This window comes from Pomacea canaliculata, linkage group LG3, assembly GCF_003073045.1.
Source record: "Pomacea canaliculata isolate SZHN2017 linkage group LG3, ASM307304v1, whole genome shotgun sequence".
In the NCBI taxonomy this organism is placed as follows: Eukaryota; Metazoa; Mollusca; class Gastropoda; order Architaenioglossa; family Ampullariidae; genus Pomacea; species Pomacea canaliculata.
Genome location: NC_037592.1, coordinates 10,310,924 through 10,331,070, shown reverse-complemented (window position 1 = coordinate 10,331,070; position 20,147 = coordinate 10,310,924). Strand labels below are relative to the sequence as shown.

General features: G+C 38.2%; 1 protein-coding gene and 1 long non-coding RNA gene across 3 annotated transcripts in view; both read right to left on the bottom strand.

Moving 5' to 3' along the window:
• Positions 1-3,543: 3,543 nt before the first annotated feature.
• LOC112559943 lies at positions 3,544-5,717 on the bottom strand. Its single transcript, XR_003098444.1, has 3 exons — positions 5,485-5,717; positions 5,018-5,162; positions 3,544-4,136 (listed from the first exon to the last, which is right to left on the bottom strand). It is a non-coding gene; the product is annotated as an uncharacterized LOC112559943 (long non-coding RNA).
• A 1,437-nt stretch (positions 5,718-7,154) lies between these two features.
• Positions 7,155-20,147, bottom strand: part of LOC112559398 (phosphatidylinositol 4-phosphate 3-kinase C2 domain-containing subunit alpha-like) — a 33,177-nt gene continuing 20,184 nt past the window's right edge. For both annotated transcript variants that reach the window (XM_025230623.1, XM_025230622.1), the window contains exons 28-34: positions 19,709-19,784; positions 18,125-18,261; positions 17,279-17,384; positions 16,710-16,797; positions 15,900-16,024; positions 15,379-15,501; positions 7,155-15,012 (exon numbers count right to left, since the gene is read on the bottom strand). In XM_025230623.1, the coding sequence (XP_025086408.1) occupies positions 14,827-15,012; positions 15,379-15,501; positions 15,900-16,024; positions 16,710-16,797; positions 17,279-17,384; positions 18,125-18,261; positions 19,709-19,784 (841 nt within the window). In that variant the 3' untranslated portion in view covers positions 7,155-14,826. The remainder of the gene's footprint in view (positions 15,013-15,378; positions 15,502-15,899; positions 16,025-16,709; positions 16,798-17,278; positions 17,385-18,124; positions 18,262-19,708; positions 19,785-20,147) is intronic.

Sequence of the window (20,147 nt, the reverse complement as noted above, 5' to 3'; positions counted from 1 at the left end):
ACCACCTTAGAGGCAGGTTTCGGAAGTTCGCATGACCAACAAACTTCTTAAAAAAAAAAGTCTCTTTGTCCCACCGTGTTTTCAAGTTTCAATGCTTGATGATGTTCTCGTTTTCCGTTTTCAAAGCTTTGCTATCCAGATCGTCAGGGTCTACGCAGCGCAGATGCGTTGAATGTCAAGGCACAAGTGCGCATGTACGAGCCCAGTCTGGTCATCAAAGCAGTTGTTGTTTTATGCAGGTAGCTCTTTCCATCTGGGCCCCTACCTTTCAGCTCGAGGAACAGGTAGAGTGGTGTGGCCCCTGCGTCATCTCCTCACACTTCAAGGCACCCGAACGAGGTGGTGGCCGGGCGGAGGTCAGAGAGGGGAGGTGGAACGAACTGTTCTCCTCCCCCACAACCCCCAGCCCCCTTTCTGACGCTGTCTCCATGGGACACCGAGAAGAGACCGCTGTTGATGTGGCGGTCACGTGTCACCACTGTGAGAAAACATTGCTGTCTGTCGCTGTGGTCTATTAAAATATATGGGCATTAGGCTGTACAGTTTACGAGTCCTACCATTATACATAAGTATACAGTGTGTATGCGTATGTGTGTTGGTGTGTTTGCATGTATGCCTGCCAGTAAAAGTATGTTTGTGTATGTTTTCATGCATATGTGTGCGTCGCGTGTGTGTATTTTCCTGTGTGCGTGCATCTCTGCATGCGTGCGTTCGTGCGTCCGTTGGCATCAGTATATGCGTGTTAGGATAGGCGCACGCGTGCGTGCATGTGTGTGTGTCCGCCTCGTACATCCTTTGTTACATGATATACGATTTTTTACCTTCATACGGTAGTGTCGATTGTTTCCAAAATAATATTTATATGAGCAGGTGTGGGGGGAACACTATTCCTTTATATACATCTCTCACGGCTTGTACTAAAACATTTCTTAAAAGAAAGCATTAAACATTCTTCGTAAAGATCCTTACACACCAATCCTTGGTGCAGGCTGCTGTGGACAAATAATAATAAAAAGAAACAGCTACAGGACATGCTTTTTTTCCTGTTTCTGAACCCGACTTTCCAGGTTTGGTTGGTATATATAGTTTAGACTCTTTTAGCTCTTTACCCTTCTGTTTGGCTGGGACAGAAAGCTCCGGTCGAAAGTATGCAAGATTTCGCTTATATGAACAAGCATCTTCTGCTGATAACAGATAATTTCTTCTTTTTTCCCTTCTCTTTCTCTAATTTTTCCTTCCCTTCCCCGCCCCCCATCTCTCTCTAAGCACTCACCAACAGTCGCACGGATAACGTCCATAATATTCAAAATTGATTTGAAGCCAAAAGAAACAAAACCCCTGTAACCTGACATTTTTTCATGCTGAGATGGACTGAGCAGGCCATGGACATTGGAAAGTACATACTGGTTTGAATTGAAGTAATTTGAATAATGAAGAGCAGTTCACACTCCTGCGTACAGGTCGTTTTCCGACAAGGTCACCCCCATCCCCTCCGTGACTCAATCACTGTACTGTCCTCCTGCCAGGAATATACACGGACACGACCGACAAGAACTGGCAGGGAGCCCAAGGCACGTGACCACAAGTGACCTTTAACTCCCCGATCTGCTCTATGCATTAGTGAAAACATCGTAACAGTTCTGAAACTGTGGAATTACGTGATGACGTGACAGAGCAGAATAAGTAACAGAAAGTCTAAAACTGGATAGCCCCTACGTGCTGTTTATGCCCAGTGAAATAAATTAAGTTCCTCACGTGTGATATTATCACTTTTTGGGGGAGAGGTGAGTGGGGAGAAGTCTCTTTCAGCGTTGGCGTCAGGTAAATGCACGTTTAACCAAATTCTTTTTATAAGAGAGAGAAAGACTAAGATTAGTGTCTGCACAAACTCACCAAAAACTTCTTTGAAAAATTCGATTATGATAATTACAGTCATCAAAGGCTAGTCCATGAGACCGACGCACCGTCGATGAAATGTACCTAAGTAGAGAGCATTCAGCAGCTTGGTGCAAAAACTGAATATGACTGAAAGTAAGTAAAACCGATATGCAATACGCCAAGCATTCAGACGATTTTTTTCCTACAAAAAAAAAGTCAAACCTGCTTATCGACTGTATTTAGCACTAGGGGTGTTTGGGTGGGGTGAATGGAGGAGTGGTATACTGAGCTTAAGATGAAAGAGGTTAGGAGAAGGAATTCGATGACATTGGTTTTTCTCGTACTTCATACCCACCTTCGCTTGCTATCACATTCACTACACTATTCACGTGAACTTCACCAGACCGCAACCAGGTAACCATTAAAGAGGTCAACCATGGATCTTGTATGTTCCTATTTCATTCCATTATATGAAACGCCATCTTCTCAGCCCCCCTTGGCTGACTCCTTTTTATTTTTTGGGAATATGAATTGGAACTCTAAGGAGAAGCTTTTAGTGTCATCGGGTTTATATCTCCGTACCAGTTTCCGACGTTGTCTGTTATCCTCGAAGGTTGTGAACTCTCCAGACTTTATCAAAACACCGCTTTGAAATTACCTTTAGTTAAGATCACACTTTGCGAGAACAGCATGTGAGAAGTAAGAGTCTTTGATCACTTTATTAACGCTAATCCGCACCACACTGGCTGCTGGTGTTTATAAAAATACAAAATTTTCGGAGGAACCGAACCAGCTTTCGCCTCCCGAATGGCCTGGCTGAAGAGTTCAACGCAAGTGCCTGGCATTTCAGCTAGCCTTTGTGATGAGCCTTACTTTCGGAAATCTTCAAAGCACAACTTCTTTCCTTTACAACTTATCGTCAAGTGAGGGTGGAGGATTGTGATATACCCACTCGTTACTTCTTAAGTCCCAGTTAGTAAGTAGGCGCCAGGCCACAGATTCGTCCCTTTGTGGAGTACGCATACGTGGATCTCTTGGGGATAAAAATCGAATTGATAAACATGTAAGTCCGTGGTAAAAAGCTAATGCATAATAAACAAAGATCCGCGTTTCGGGACGTGGATTTTTATGTCGAACCGGTGCAATGTGCTATTCCTTTCAACAATAAACAAGGACTTTTTTGGGGCGGAATGCGTAAACAGGTTTTACGAATCGTGACAATCAGTTCTGTCTGCAAGGATGACAACGCGGATTTTCCTTAAGGACGCACATAGATTTGATCTCGTCTTTCTCTAAACCAGATAAATGTCATGCCATATTCAAGAGACAGAGACGAACGACATCGATTTTATGTCTTGATATGAAATTCTCTAAATCGGTGTTTTGCCATGTCTAGGATATACAACACTGACGTAAGATATTCGAGTAAATCTGCGGACATTAGAGCTCGCACCAACTAAACATTTTAACCATTTTAAATTTTGTGAAAAACAATTTGCACCGGATGTGGAAAATATAACCATAACCTGCTTTACGAATTGTTTTGCACAAGAAATGCCTCACTGCAATTTACGTTTCCTTGGACACCGCTGTTTTTGCGCGGGGCACGAATTTCTTAAAGACGTACTAGAGAATAAAATAAAATTGTTTGAGCCACACACACACACACACACACACAAACTGAGGAAAGTTTGCTATTTACAATTTCAGACCACTATGCAGTCTACTGCTTCCGCTGCCGTGTGATTGCCTGACTTCGAAGTGTTAATGAAAGAGGCTTCACCATGACGGTGAAAGGTCATTGTCATCAGATGCCATTTTGGCAGTCAAACAATGAAAAAATATGTGATACAAAGCCAACTGAATTTATGATTCTTTTCTTTACCCACGACAAACGCTAAAGTTATTAAAAAGCAAGATAAAGAGAATGTTCTCAGCGCTTGAGACAAGAACAGGCCATGAACAGCAGATGAAGGACGGAAGTAGAAACAACCGTGAAGACAGTAATAAAAGACAAACACCGAAGACGCAAAGAGAAATCAAACAGGTCTCAAGCGACTAAGAGTTGCTGGTAGCTGCTTAAGTCAGCGTGAGCTGTCTCATCAAAGATTTCGTCCGTGCTTCTATACGAGCAATCACAAACACGGAGAGAAAAGAAATGGCTATTCCTTCACCTCGCATGTGTCTTGGGGTCAATTTGATTGTTGTAGCCTATGTGCATCTGTACTCCGGCATCGTCGGTTCTCGCACTGCTTACACTGCAACAGTAATGCAATCTGTGACAGCTTAAGGGTCAAAGGTCTGTTTGAAAAAAACAGTGCAAGTGCTGCAAGAGTCTATAATTTTCGCGCACCCAAAAAATGTCCCCTCCTCTGGTGACAACTTGCATTTGTGACACAAGCTTCAAGAAACAAAGTTCTCAACAAGCGTCACTGGGTCATGCCTTATAGTTTTGGCCATGTCCTGGCATGAACTTGGGCCAGTCTTGGCTTAGTGTTGTATGTTAGCTGGGTTAATGGTAGCTAACAGTACGTCCACGTGCAAGTTCATTTGGAGGAGTGAGAGAGCAAGCAAGAACGAAATTTAATGAAGTTTTTAAATGTGCCAAGCCGCCATGGTACTACCATGCGAAAGGCTTTTTACAATGGTGGTCATAGATCAGTTCTGCCGTAAATACTGATCCACACTTGAGAAGTCTAACTTATGAGTATATATATATATCTTTAGAGAACCCCCTTTAGACACTCTCGCTGTGTTATCTATCAGTGTGCTTGAAGGTAAGAACGACAGGGGTATACTTATATGTGCAAAGAAAGGTCTATATGTCAAAGGATGCTTAAAACAATTATTGGGAAACATAAGAACGGACCCATATCCCATACTGTAGGAAAACAACATAAACTGTTTAAAACTGTTTTCAAATAATATATTTTCAATAAAGGATAACCCGAATGCAAAATTGTTTGGCTATAACTAGAATGCACAACTGCTTTCAAATCATTATTTCTATGTCTATTTCTAGTGCAAAATATTTGAAACCAATGCATCTAATTTCTTGGAAGATACTAACTCACAAGAGTTAAACTAACAACTCGTTCTACTCCCAAGTTCCAGTCTTTGAACACAGACTAGTTCTCACCTGGGTCAAGACCGCATGTCCTTCTAGATCACACCGGTGGTCTTGTTGATTGTGTAGCCCCTCATTATCAAACTTTCTCAGCTTCTGCTTAGGCCACAGCCTTCAGTGACGTCAGAAGTTAAGTGATCAATCTATATGCGCTTTTCTAAAAAGAAATGTAAATCTTCGATCACTACTCATTTTGTTAACAAACTAATGGTAGCTTGGTGCTGCCAGGTTCTTTAGTTTCCCCTAGTTAGCATGCATACAATTTACATTGTCTAGACATTTATATATGTTAAGTAGGCATGTTCTCTGAAAAAGTTACATCAGTTTTCAAGGATTAGCTGTATAGATCAGGCTGCAGACGACACTAAAGCATGGACGCCATTATTTCTTCTTCGAAATATTCTCGTGGATTGTTGCGGATGCATTATGAGTGATCAGAAACTGTCTTCGTTGTGAGATCTTTAATAAAGCTTTCTTACCAGGTTATAAAGAGACTCAGATGTAAACTCTGAGTGCAGAGTATACTTGTCAAGTGCAATATTTGAAAACAGCACTGACAATCACAGCGAGCCACAGGAACGTAAAAAGAGAGACAATGTCGTAAATTTTATTGTCTTTCCTGGGTGTGATTATGCGTCAGGTACCATCCGCCGGCAGCTCTGAGGCCCAATAACTGCCAGTATTAACTCTACATAAACTCTTACTCCTTGGCTTCTTGCTCTGAATCGCTTTCCAAAGGTTGTGACCAAGCCCTTGACACTCTTGCGACTGCCGTGTAAGTGAGCTTGTGACGTCAGTTCTCCATTATTACCGCCCTTACCTTCGAGAGGAAAACATGACTTCAAAACAACAACAAAAACACACCCGCTAACGGGCCGCGAAAACACCCTCACGTAAAACTATTTTTTAAGTCCACGTAGAATGCTTCCGTGAACATGACAAACAGCAATAGATAATTCAAGCGATGCATTAAATAAAAAGTGGGTTCAGTTCCTGTAGTCAAATCGTCGGTGCAGTTACGAGACAGTTTACCGAAACCACAGAGTAAAATGACGGGACCCCTGTAGATGACACCCTCTTTATCATATAACCGTTCTTTGATGGAATCTCCATCACGGTAATCATTACCTTGAATTCCACCGACTTAGGGCAGAAAAGGGTTCGGCAAACTTAAGACATAAACAATTCGACTGACATGTTAATCCCGCCATTTGGCTGCTCTTGTATATATGACACCCACATGGAACTTTTATCAGAGACAAGAATAGGGAAGAATAATAAGGGACGTGACAGATGAGAGAGACTAATTACTCATATACCTGCGCACGTGCACAAAGTATGCAATCATAAGAAAAACTAGAACCAGAATAATGTTATAAGAACCAACGACAGTGATGGGAAGGAACACACGCAAGCAAGAAAGTGAAAATAAAGCTTAATTAAAAGACAAATGAAAATATGCACACAAATACGACTTATTTTGTGGGCAACAAACAACAAAAGAAAAGAGATGAAGGAACAAAAATTGTGAAGCAAAAGCCCAACCATGTCGAAAACAAGAAACACTGCAATTTAAACAAAGCAGGACATAGAAGCGAACAGGGACAAAGTTTTAAGAAGCGCAGAATGAAAACTGATAAAATCAAGAGGAAAATTATACAGCACACGACGGTAAAGAGAACAGTTAACACGGGAAGAACGAAAAAAATAAAACCTTCAAATATAATAAAGATAGAAAAGGGCACGAAGAGGGCAGAAATTTGATTTTCGTTGAAAAATAGACGAGAGTAAAATTTAAGGTCAAACACAAAGACAGGCTAAGGTATGGACAAAGATGACAACTACTTCTGACAGAAGGGACCAAGGGGTTGAAGACAAACCCAAGGAGAAAATAAAACAAATTCAAAAAGTAAGTGTAAGTATCCGAACAGCACTCGGTTCCATATTGTGTACGCTATTGTATGCTCCCAGAAGGGTGTTTTAACTGAACATATTGTTGAACACGTGACAGTGTTGGGCAAACTGTTTACACGAATACAAGCGAATTGTCAAAGCAATTTGCCAAGCCAAGACACGTATCTGACTAGATGCATCCGGTTTAAAAGGGCCCATAAAAGCCAACAAACAGCAGGAAAACAGTAGGCTTCAATGGTTAAATGCGTCTTTAATGCATCAAATAATACCAAAAAATATACCGACAGACACTGAGGAAATTCAGCAGAAATGTTGATGATGTATATTGCCCTTTTACTGGCTTTCTTAACCGAATACATTGTCGAATATGTTAACTTTGTCAATATTTTTATGACTGCCGCAAAACAAAACAAAAACAAAATAGCCAAACATGGCATGGTCACACATTGAATAATGTGCTTTGTTAAGAAGGCCCTTCACACACACAAGAAGTTCAGGTAACTGGAGGAAACACATTTTACATGACTGCGACCCATCAGTTAATAGCACGGTAGGCGCGTGGAGAAGGCGCTAGAATGACCACGACCCATGAGGCCGAGAAAACAATAATGTCAGGTAATGTTTAGGTCCCGACATGCACTCTTGTTGAGTCCGCGTACATACCAGATTAAAAATTAAAACTCGATATAAAATTAAGACTCGATAGTCCGATTATACAGTGACTGGCGCACAAACGTTCATCAAACTGATTTTCATGTCTTCCCCATTTAAACTGTGCTGAGGTCAGACAACTGACTTCAAAAAAAAAACAAACAAAAAATGGAGGGGGAGTCTTCTTAACCGTTCACATCTTGGTCAGCTTTTGAGAACCGCTCTGCCGAATCCTCCGTTAAAGAACAGAGAAGCCTATAACCAAATGACGACCCAAAGACGAAGTATTTTGGAACCTGCTTGTGTGATAATGGTGCTGCACTCGCTTTGACGGGCTTCGCTCGTCGCAGCAAAATTAACGAAGATGTGACCAGTTAAAAAGACTCTAAACATCATCCAGCTGTCACGATGATTTTGATCATTAATGAACCTGAATAAACGTCCACCATCTTCTCGATCATCAGCTGTTGTACCTATGCGCTTTGCTTACTTGGTCACCTGATTTCTATAGCTAATATAAAGTGGTTACAGGAATATATTTGCTGCTGTAGCATCTGTTACTAGCGTAAACTTGTATTATTTCCATTTGGTTATAGACAGTCGTCCTGGATAGCACGATGTCAGCGGCAGCAGAGAAGCTGAGTGGGTGGGGTGATGCTGATCCATCGCAAAACGCCACTGCATCCGACCAATGATTAAAAAGTTGATCTTGCAAGACCGTCACGTGACGGTGCTAACCCCCGCTTAAGATTCAGTTTGATATTCATCCGCATGTTTCATTTAATCATTAAGGTTGTCTCGTGGGGGTTTTTCCCCAGATGGTTACACCCACACCGAGACAGTCTGAGACGAAGAAAGGAAGATCAGATGAGTTCACAGAAAATACATTTTTCTTTTTTTCTTATTTTTTGTCTCCGATGAGAACCCATGTGCCTGTTGCGTGGTTATCAGGGGTGCTTTTGCTGAGGAAGGTGCAGAATGTAGACACAAGCTGAGGGAGTAGTTTTCGTAGTTTATCTACTTTACAACAAACTCAATCCTCTAGCATCGGAGCGACGGTTAAAGCTGAAGTGAACTTTTCTGGTACCAGCAGCAGGTCTCACTCAATGCTGTATTGCAGCGGTTGCCATGATGTGTCAAGTGCATTTTTTATCCAAATAGCCATGTCTGCCGTGGATAGTTCACAGGATCATACCATTGTTAGAGATAATGATCATCATGGTGATGGAATGATCGATGATGAATCATGACTGACCAGAACAAGAATAATCACAGCTGAGCAAAAACGCTACTTAAAAGTAGGGCAAATATTTGTGTAAAACAAACTATGTTTCTACTGCACAAAAGTCAAATTTCAAAAACTTGTCTAAATTGTGTTCAAGAGCTCAAGTAATATAAGATATACACATATTTAAGTTGCAAAATTATAAATGAAGAAAAACATTGGGTAATAGTATGCAAGTGTTCAAGAAAATACTTGTTAAGTAGAAGTAGCGTACAAGAGTTCGAACAAAAACAATGTTAACTTTGCTGAAGAAATGCTCATATAAATAAAATATGCACCTAGTTTACAAGACAAAGAACACTTACATAGTGTGTACAATTTCCTTTAGTTATTTAGAGGAATACAATCCAATAAAAACTTACATTAACAGGTATATAGAGTTCAGGTAAAGAGTCTAGTGGCCTAAGGGGCAGTGAATCCAAAATATTCACTGTGTCTAAGGCATGGCTGGTGGAAGGGGGAGCTCAACCCTCTCCTTTTACCCACTGACAAATCCCACTGAGTAGGAAGGCTAAGGGGTGAAGGAATTTAGGGTCACAGGCACAGGTAAGCTGGGTAAGCAGGGAACCAACCGTCAACCATGTGAAGTCCAGTTCTCACACCACCAAATTACTGCGCCCCTCCTCTCTCCCCTGACTATACACCTTTCTCAACTGAGGCAAAAAAATAAACTTACAATGTAAATAAATATCAGTGATGAAAGATTAAAACATTTCCTTCTGGTGCAATATTGCATTCAATGCAAAGCATATTGGAAGTGGGGCATTTGAGAGGTGACCAATTTTTATTGATTGCACAAGTATTTAAAAATGAAGTACAACAAAAATCACAAGAGGAACAATATTTGATGGTTAAACAAGCTGTAAAAGACATAAACTTTCTCATAATAAGCTGTAGAAGACATAATCTGTCTTAAAACTTTCTCAAATAAAACCGAAGATACAGAAAAATTTAAAGGAAGCATTTAGAAACCCACACCAGATGCAAATACTCATCACGACTTCATCTGAAAAAGCTCCCAAATACCTACATGCACAAATTTTAAGGTGAGAAATTTAGCAACAAAAGCACAAAAATATTTGTTATGACAAACTAGTGTTGAAATAATTAGACATGATCAAATAGCTTACTCACTACATCAACATAAAAGCAATTGTTAAAAATTTTGTTAGGAATATAAATATGTTAACCATTTTTTTTCTCTTTCTCTCTCACACACACACACATATAATCTGAAATACTGCCGCCCACCCAGGTAAATGCTAAAAGCCAACCTGTGAAAGCAGGAGCCTGCACTAGGCATCCACACAGATGGGGCAAATCTGGCCTCATCATCCCAAACATGAACAAAATATTAAAATTATTTTCTTCCCAGATAAAAGCTCCTGGTATGGATACCCTCTCTCTTCCATCAGACAACTTGTTATCCCAACAAGATAAACGTGCTAAAAGGATTTTTGTTTACAGTTTCTTTCTTTAAGATTAAAATCAGAGCAAAAACAAAGCAAAAACAAATAAATTTAACTTGCCCTGTATCTAAAACCAAGAAATCGATCACCTTGTGTTAGCCATTTATGTCAATATCTACTGCAGATACAGCAGTTTACAGCATCAGAATTTTTAAGTCATGAACACACAGACTTAACCAGGCCATATACATGCTGTTAAAACCTCACTGAAATAAAGCTGTTGATGTCACAATGTTTGATGTAGACATTAAAGAAAATAAGCTCTATTTAACAATGAATCAAGGTAAATGCAATAAATCCCAAAACATCATGGGAGCTGTACCTTTAGGAAGCCATCTGCCATTAAAGTATTGCAGTGCAACACTGGAAAGACCCTAAACCCTTGTAAAACTGTGGCAAAAACCAGTCAGTGTGAGCAATGCATGGATTGTGAATGACACTAGAAGGATGCATAAACATTTACAGAATATATATAAACACACTTGTAAATTATGTTGATATATGTAATAATGAGTGCTATGTATATACAACAGAGAATGACACTTCCACTCCAAGTCCCTCCCCAATACATGTACATAAATTAGAATATGATGGCATCAGCTGTAGCTCTAAGGTTTAAGCTCTCTCTCAAACATGCACTCACACACACATGTATACAGGATGTATAGCAGGATGGATGGCAGATTGTCCACAAAATGTTATTATGCACATGCCAACTACAAAATTTAACCAGTCGATGTAGTTCATAACACATACATGCACCTGCTATGTAATGGTATATTAAAACCATAAAAAAATGCCAGAGCACCTTTCCTACATTGCATAGTCTACAAGACTACAACAGTAATAAACAATGTTGTTGTCAGTCTTACAAATACTTTTGCCACTTTATCAGCCTATACTGCAGTATTTACAAAATAGAAGTCTGTAAAATGAAAACGTAAATTCCACACATCGACTCTGCCTATTAGCCATTTTGCTTGAAATATACAACTACAACCTAACAAAAGCTGAGAACTAAACAGCCCTTTTTTTCATAAAACGTAAACTTTTTAATTTAACCTGCTCTATAAACTGCAAAAATAAAAAATGCGCTATTACTTTATTTGCCATCCATATATGCAAAGTCACATAAGAAGAACAGTCTGATGGCAATATCATGCAGGACATGTAATGCATCTCCATTTGTATAACCTGAAAGCTTGGTTTTCAACACTGCTAAAAGGCTTTTTTTTTTTTTTTGAGAAGAGGTTATGACACAACAAATTTTGAGTAAATAAAGTACTCACAAATTTTAGTTTCAAACAACTGGAAAAAATGTATAATTTTTATGGAAATTCTTTATCATTACTGCCTAAAGTAAAAAGTATCAATATATATTAAAAATATATATGCAAAAAATTTCTAAGCATGTGTAGCATGAAAGATAGATGCAGCTATTTTAGAATACAAGCCATAGCAACGTCTGTAGTATATATTAAAAAAACAATCCAGGTTTAAATAGTTGAATGATGCAAATAAAATCAAAATTACCTTTGCTTTTAGAACAGAAGAAACACATGCACAGTTCTGTATAGTTGACTGTGTATGCACATGCACAGGTACACGTGTGTGGTTTGCCTTCTTCCTGTTCCCCAACACTATCCCCTCCCCCAACCCCCACCAACATAAACACACACAGATAACAAAAAGTTTTTTTTTTTAAAAAACAGTGCAACATAATGAAGAACAAGGCTGCGCCTAGCTGGTATGACAGCTCTCCTGCTCCCAAGTTGTTTCTTGCTATACTTGGTTGTAACTTTCATTGAGATGCAGTTTGTCTCTGAGTTCATCACCGACTCGAGCTTTAGTTTCTGCTGTGTTTTTGTGATCATGATCGACCGTAGGAATCATGCAGTTTTATTCTTCAACAATTGTTCGGAGCGTTGCCAGTGTCAGCCATTACTTTTCAGCATCAGTGTTTTGTATGTGTGGAACCCACATTAACCTCTCATTGGAGTTATTTTCATTATAACTGACTTTGTTGTACACAACAATTATTTGGGTTTCACTGTATCTCTCTCCAACTCCAGTTAGACCTACTGTTTGATCTACAATTATAGATTTTGCATTTTCTACGTAATCATGTAGATCATAGCTTATCTACGAAGATTTGTTATCTCAAAAAGAACTAATTCCAGTTCTATATTGATCCTAGCATACCTATTATGATTTTCTTTATGGACAAGAACTATTTCCAGATATACATTGATCTGCTTTCCTCCTAAATTAACACTGACATTGCGGGTCTGAACTACAAGCTTTTGATCTGTTCTTCTTGCACATGCTAATCTGTGAAAAAATCATCTGTGAAAGATGATGAACAGTTGAGTGCCTTGACTCTACATGCTATTATATCGGTGGATTTGCACTGCTTCTCTTCTGATGGCTCGTGAACTTATTTCAGTTTTTTTAAATAGGCATTCTGCAGGCAACCCAATGAGCAGCCAAAGAAACTTATCATTCTATGACTGGAACTGTGGTGTGGTCAGAAACACTTGCAGCCAGTCTGTGTCTGTGTTTTTTGGTTGTTGTTTTTTGGGGGGAGTTGTAAAGTGCCATGAGCCTGTCCATAGAACCTGGATACCTATATAAATTAATTGCATTATTATTATTACATAAAAAGATCTTGTCAAAATGTTTCCACCCTTACAGGCGTTGGTAAATAATTAAACCAGAAAAATACATAAGGTTACCTGAAAATATTAAAAAAAACAGTACAGATATGCACAACATTGCTCCAAAGAATTGTTTACATGTTTGTTCTTAGTCTGGTCAAATGCTTTATAAAGATTCTGCTGCAACAATTATACAAAAAGACACAAGCATGTAGATGATGGTAACATAGCCCTCACTGTGGCATTTGCACCTTGCTCTGCTTCTATGTCCTTGTCCTTGGGAAGAAGAGATGGATAAGCATTCTTATCTTCTCCCTCCCCCCAGATCATGTTTTGTATCACTCATACTCAGTCCGGTTACATTAGCTGCTGTTTGAACTCCTCGTCAAGTGTAGCTTTCTCTGATATACAATAAAGTTCTTAGAGTCTCAACAACAATGAATATTTCCCTACATAAAAACTCACAGGTACTTTCAGTTCTCAGAACACAAACTGAAGTGAACAATGAAACAAGAAATATCTCTTAAAAATCTTATTTGAACCCTCCAAAATGCATGTATATTTGTAAAGTCTGATTCCCAGTCTCAACCCCCATATAAAAAAAACAAACAAACCCCAAAACAGTAAAACACTGTTACTTCTCTCATCTCTTCAGTCTTCATTGCACAAAAATTAAAGTCACTCTGACTACTGTTAATGGCAAAAATAATACCAACAATGATGATGTTACAATAAACACCTACAACATTAATGAAAGAAACATCAGTGCTTGTGTTTTTATGGTGGTCCCATGAACATTTTGATGATCAATTCCACTGGTATGGGCCACTGAACTTAGAGCACAGGACACCGCTGAGAATACCCTGCAACAGGGTAACAGGTACCGAAACTTGCCATCTGGTTCTTAATCATTACCAACTCTTTTGCACTTCATCTGAATATATTTTATGGACAGAATAGGAGGAAGTGCATTTCATATGAAGATTACTTTAAATGCTAAATCAAATGCAAACTTACGTTCTAAATAACTAAGATTATTTTCTTACATGATAATACTTCTCAAAATCTGAGTAAATGACATAATTTTCTAAGCAGCTTTTGAGCCTCAATACATTTGCATCCATTTTTCAGGAAATACTTAATTAAGTTTCTATTTCTCATAATGTCACTAGTCTAAACTAGCTGTCATGGCATTGCCTCATATATGTGATTCACAGTTCTCATTCTGGTTGCAGCCTTTACAGCTTACATTCTGCAAGGCTTTGAAGGATGGTCTTAAAACCCAAGTCTCTCCTTTGCCCCCATTTTTTTTTTCTTTTTTGTCTTAAAGAAACCACACACACACCATTTCACTCAGGAATATCAAATGTTTCCCCCTCAACATATATTTCCTGTCTCCCTTCATTTTGCAAAACATCCATCTTCAAAATTCTTGTAAAATTATTAAATGTTTTTGTATCGATATCACGCATTATCCTAAGGCAAAGATTTTGGGCTTTGGTAAAAAAAAAAGCTGTGGTTGCTTTATCGAGTATACTTTCATTCGTTACATTTTCAGTGGTTACATTTTTCATTCTATTTTGGCCTTCTGCTGTCAATATCTGCTTCTGTTAATAATTCTTAATAAATAATGCTAAAAATGGTCAAGAAACTCATCATCAGGGTGAAACCGGCATGCATCATATCTATCCAGCATTATACTAATCATTCACATTACTCTCAGCATTATATCAAATATCTGAAATTCATTCCTGACTTTGCAGTCCATCCAAGTTCACTCAAACATATACAAACTATTCAAGATCAATTTAGTATTGAAACTCAGACCACTCAGCAGTACACAAACTATGCTAAGCCGGTGTGCTGAAGCTTTTGCAGTGGGTACCACTTGATTGTTTCCATGCACAGATTTAGGTCTCGCAGTTTGATGTACACAGCACCAAGAAAGTTGTTCTCCCCTAACACATGGTCCCAAACAGTGACCTGTAGTGTTCGATGTCGCAGTTCTCCCTCCTTCATTTTGTACTGCAACTGGTGAAATACATGCAATGGATGGATAAAAAGTAATACAAATACACAATTTCTATGGTTTGCAAACAAACTCACAGAGAGCAAAAATCATACATTTGTGTAACAATTGATGTGGTAAAAAAAGTGTTTACTGATGAATATTTAATTTTTCTAATTCTCTAAAGCACATATAAGGTTAAATAACTAATACCACACATGCAGCCATGGACAAGATGGAAAAAGCACAAATTACATCAAAGTAACAAACATCTAGGTAACCAGCCCACTACTGCACTGCTACTGTCTTAATTGCTGTCATTATCACAAAACTACCACCAGCATCATCAGGACTTATTTCCCTCATCATAAAACTAAACAATGACTCACCACTTCATTGAAGGTTGGATGCACAGTGTTCTTGATAGTTTTAGTCTTACGCTTGGTCTGTTTATCAGGGTCAGGTAAGAGATAGGTTTTGACATAGGGGCTTGGCAGTTCATTGCCTCGAGCCTGCAAAGTAAAGTGACAAAAACTGTTATACACTTACATGTTTGAGAGACTTTTCATGAAACAGAATATTTTTGGTTTGGAATTTTTCTCCTCTTCTCTCCCTACTCTATCCTCTTTTTCATCTGTTGTAATTTCTCAGGTTACTCAGATCAGAGTTTTATGAAAAAATAGTACACCCATTCCTGTTTTGGCCCTAGATGCACTGTTAAACCCAAGTAATGTTCAGAGTTGCAAGGTCTACATAAACTTTTACACCCATGTAATGCTCAAGATTAACATTAAGGAGGTTGTGTGTGCATGCACATGTGCATAAAAACACACAGGTGAGTGAGCTTTTTCACAAAGGACCCTCCCACTTACACCCACCCACACACACACTAAGAAAGTAGACTACTCACCAGATTTCTCACATGCATGACCATGACCTGCAATGCCTCATGCTTGTACTGAACTGATAACCTTATCTCCCCCTGAATGCCTGTATTTCCAGATGGTGCTGGTGCTATTAGCACTGGGTTGTTCTCTGTCAAAAATTTATCTCATGCATTATAATCCAAACACTTTCTTCGTCCTTTCTTAGTCAAACAGTTTAAGTGTTGTTCTGTATAATGCTGCAAAGTCTCTGTTGCTATCAGCATGAACTGCATCTAAAACTCTCTCTCTCTCACAGTTTAAATGAGACATCAAGCAAACAGTAAACTCAGTTACAAAGAACATTAGGTTCCTACGGTAGCAAATTTCATTCAGCTCCTTTTTTTAGTAGCTTTGAAGTCTGAGAAAAGGACATTATTATTTCTTCTTTGGTTTAAATCTGTAAGAATTACACACATGTAACAGACAAAGCTAAATGCATGGAACATCCTTTCTTTTCTCGTTTTCAACTTGTTAAATCAACTGTAAAAATGATGATGATGGATAGACAGTGATGGCAATATGGTAGTGGGTGATGGATGATGGAAATGCTGGCTGGCAGTGGATGATCACTGATGATAATGGCAGCAGTCTGTATAAATCAATGTAAAATTGTGTCAATATTGTTTCAATTAGCTCTTTTTTTCTGGCTAGTCAAACAATTTACAAGGTCATTCATGGAACAGGAATCATTTGACCTATTTCCCTCACTCTTTCCCCTCATTTGTTGATTTTTGTTCCCCCTTTTTTTTTTTTTTAGTTTCTTTGTTTTGTCCTCTTTTTAAAGAAAATCTTACCTCTTAACTTGGGCACACCTAATTTGGACTGATCAGCTTCTTGTTCATCACGAAGCAAAGGGTGAAAGAAGGTGTAGACCAAGTCACACTGCAGACAATGAAAGTGCATTGTACTAATCTTCGGTGCTGTGCACATTCATAACATGCCTGCACAGTGTGCTACCAGCTGAAGAGTAATAAGTTAACTTAATGCTATACTGTTACTAGCACACATCCACTTCCCCAGCAGCATATGGTTTGAGGTTTGCAAGCACTAACTTTTGTTTGCAACCTGCAGATTTGCCAAGAACTCTGGCATGGATTTCAACAGCAGAAATTTGTTACCATTTAAGCAAAGATGGTTATGTACTGCTAAGCAGCAACTGACTTTGTTTTAGTTGTTGGCTAATGATTTTTCAAAAAGTTATTTTGTTTGCTTTATATGGTGATCTTGAAAAAAGTCAAATGAACCATTACACAATTCTCTGTTTCTTACACACATATTATATATAAATATATATACGCATTTCAAATTAATGGTTTTATTGTTATCTGTAAACATTGAAAAAAAACAAAAAAATAAAGCAAACCTGAGATATTTCAGTAGCTTTACTGAACAGCTCCTTCAGCAGACTCTCTATCTCAACTTTACGGCTCTCAGCTACAGTCCGTATGCTGCTTCTCCCTAACACCACTCTGCAAATATTTGAGAAATATTTTTTAAACAAATTTTTTTAAATGAGAAATAGCAGATATGAAAAATGATTATAAAGAAAATTTTTCCAAGAGAAAATTAGTTTTAGTGAGGTTACAAATCTATACTGTCTTTATCCTACTTAAATTAGTCAACACAGCATGATTGTTATGACAGCCAAGGACGCTACCAGCTTCAGAAAACAGTACAATGCCGATGATGTCAGGTGGCGCCATTGGTCTGCTAGTCACCTGAAAGTCCATCAACTCTGTACACCCTATATGAGAGCAGTGGCGTTTGACATTAATAGATCACACACTTTTATTCTCAGACACAAAAAGAAGTCTGCCAAACAGGCTGGTGAGAGCCCCAGAAGATCAATGTTCTGTGACTGACACAATCTCAAAGACCATCCACTTTGGCATTTGGCACAGCTGCTTCTGAGAAATCACAGGCACTGATGTACCTCCACAGAGCAGAAAGACATTAAGGCTGAGCCCTTCTAGAACTTTTACTTTTGGAAACAAGGCTGTTGTTGGGTAGGGGTTGTGCATAACAAATTAATTAAAGTAGCCTGAAACTTGTGTAATTAAATTAAATGCAACCATGCACACAAAAGATGCTATTATGATTAAAGTGATCACACTCTGCTAAAGTGGGTAGACTTAATAGGAAGTGTTCATTTTGAGATGCATAAAAATACTAAATAAATAACATCATACACTGAAAACACACCACCTACCGTGTAGAGAAGTTGATCCAAGTAACCAGAGGAAACATGGTTGCCAGTTTGTCCCGAAACTCCACAAATTCAGAAAAATGTCGGAAGACATAAGTTGGAACACGCTGCCCTTCACGTTCCACACGCAGAATATAAATCTAAAACAAAAAAAAGAGAAGAAAAATGTACAACCCCCACCAATCAACATTGATCACCAGTCTCTTAACTTTAAACATATGAAGTCATCATATGCTCTCACAAAGGTTGTCAAGCATTCTGAACATGTGCTCCAACAAAATATGGAATTAATGTGAGTATTCATTCTAATGCTAAGTGCTGATAACAATATTAATTCTGACAAACTACTATTGATAGGAAGGTTTTGATGAAGCGGTACATTTTTCTCTAAGTTTGCTTTCTTGCTCTAATATAAATGCTGGCAATTAAAATCAGCCACATTTGCTCTGGCACCCGTGTTGATAAAAGGTACTGACCTCTCAACTCCACAATTTTCCACTAGTTTTGTCTCAATAAAAATCAATTATTGAATAATATTTCCAGAGTACAGAAAACGTAGGCTGGGAACTGTTCTTCACAACAGTTTCTCTTCAGCGGGTGTGTTATGCTACTGAATACACTATATCCCATCATCCCATTAAGGAAGAACTAAACCACAAGCTTCTATTAAAAATAATAATAATAAGGATGTAATTTATATAGTGCATAATCATGCTCACAAAGGAGCATGCTCTCAGCACTTAGGACTAGTGTGAAACATTGACAGAAAGAGAAACAACTACGCAGACAATAGAAGACAAACATAGAAGACACAAAGAGTTATAATAATAACAACAACAACATTTATACTGTGCCCTTCTCCAGCATAAGCTGGACTTAAGTGCTTTAGATACAGGCACTCAAGTATAACTTTTTAGGCCAGGCATCAAATGCACCTTCATGAATATACATACACAGAAGCATGCATACAGAGTGTACAGGAATCAAGCAGTAAGGATGGAGTATGTCATAAATCTACAGAGAAAAATGAGCAAGTGGACTAGTCAATAGACTATGACCACAAATATTCACAACTATATTGATCGGTGAAGTTTTTATACATATTTAAGTTGTTACTATGGATGTTACAATTGTCACATTGCATTTTTCATTGTTGATTGGTGATTAATTAACAATTAAGCAGCAACATATCAAAGAAAGCATTTCAGCTATCAAGAATTAAACTGTTTAGGAAACACTTCTACACAACATATATCCAATCTTAGCCTGTTTTTCTGTCCTGTGGGGCTCCTTGTACCATTAAACTAGCATTCAAGTTATTTCCATGTATAGACATTGAGACTGCACTGGGACTGCAGCAGCAAGTACATCAACTTTTAGAAATATGCACCAATATTATAATTACTACTTGTATATTTTTATTTTCTTTATATTTCATGTATGTTGTTACTGTATTATCTTGTTTAAAGAATTGTTCCTCTCTTTAGAACATGGGCTAGAAGGAAAAAAAAAAAGACTGACTGCTTATACCATTGCCCTCATTAACAAACAATTGTCATCATCTCCTTTATGAGTAACAATACTTACATAGTGTCTCTCTGGTGTGTAACGTTTCTGAAAGCCGTGCACTTCCACCTTATTTATTCGTCCATCTGTCTGCAAACTAATTTAACAAGACCAAAATAGTATTCTAGCAACCAGCAAGAAATTAGTACATGCATCTGCAATGCCTGTCATCCCCCTCCCTCACACATACACAAACACTCAAACATTATCTTTCATGCTATGATATATTTCTGACTAAATCATTGTCTTGTACTTAAAAAAGGTCATTTGTCTTCACAAACTCAGAAAATAAGCCCATATCTGTCCTAAATGAAAATGTTAGATCATATTTGTAGAAAACCTACAATAAAAGAATCTACCAAGACATCAATCCACTTTTACAAAATAATTCGAAATCCACCTAGGAAAACCTTTATTGTCATTAGCATTATTCAATGATCTTTTTTTTTTTTTAAATTCC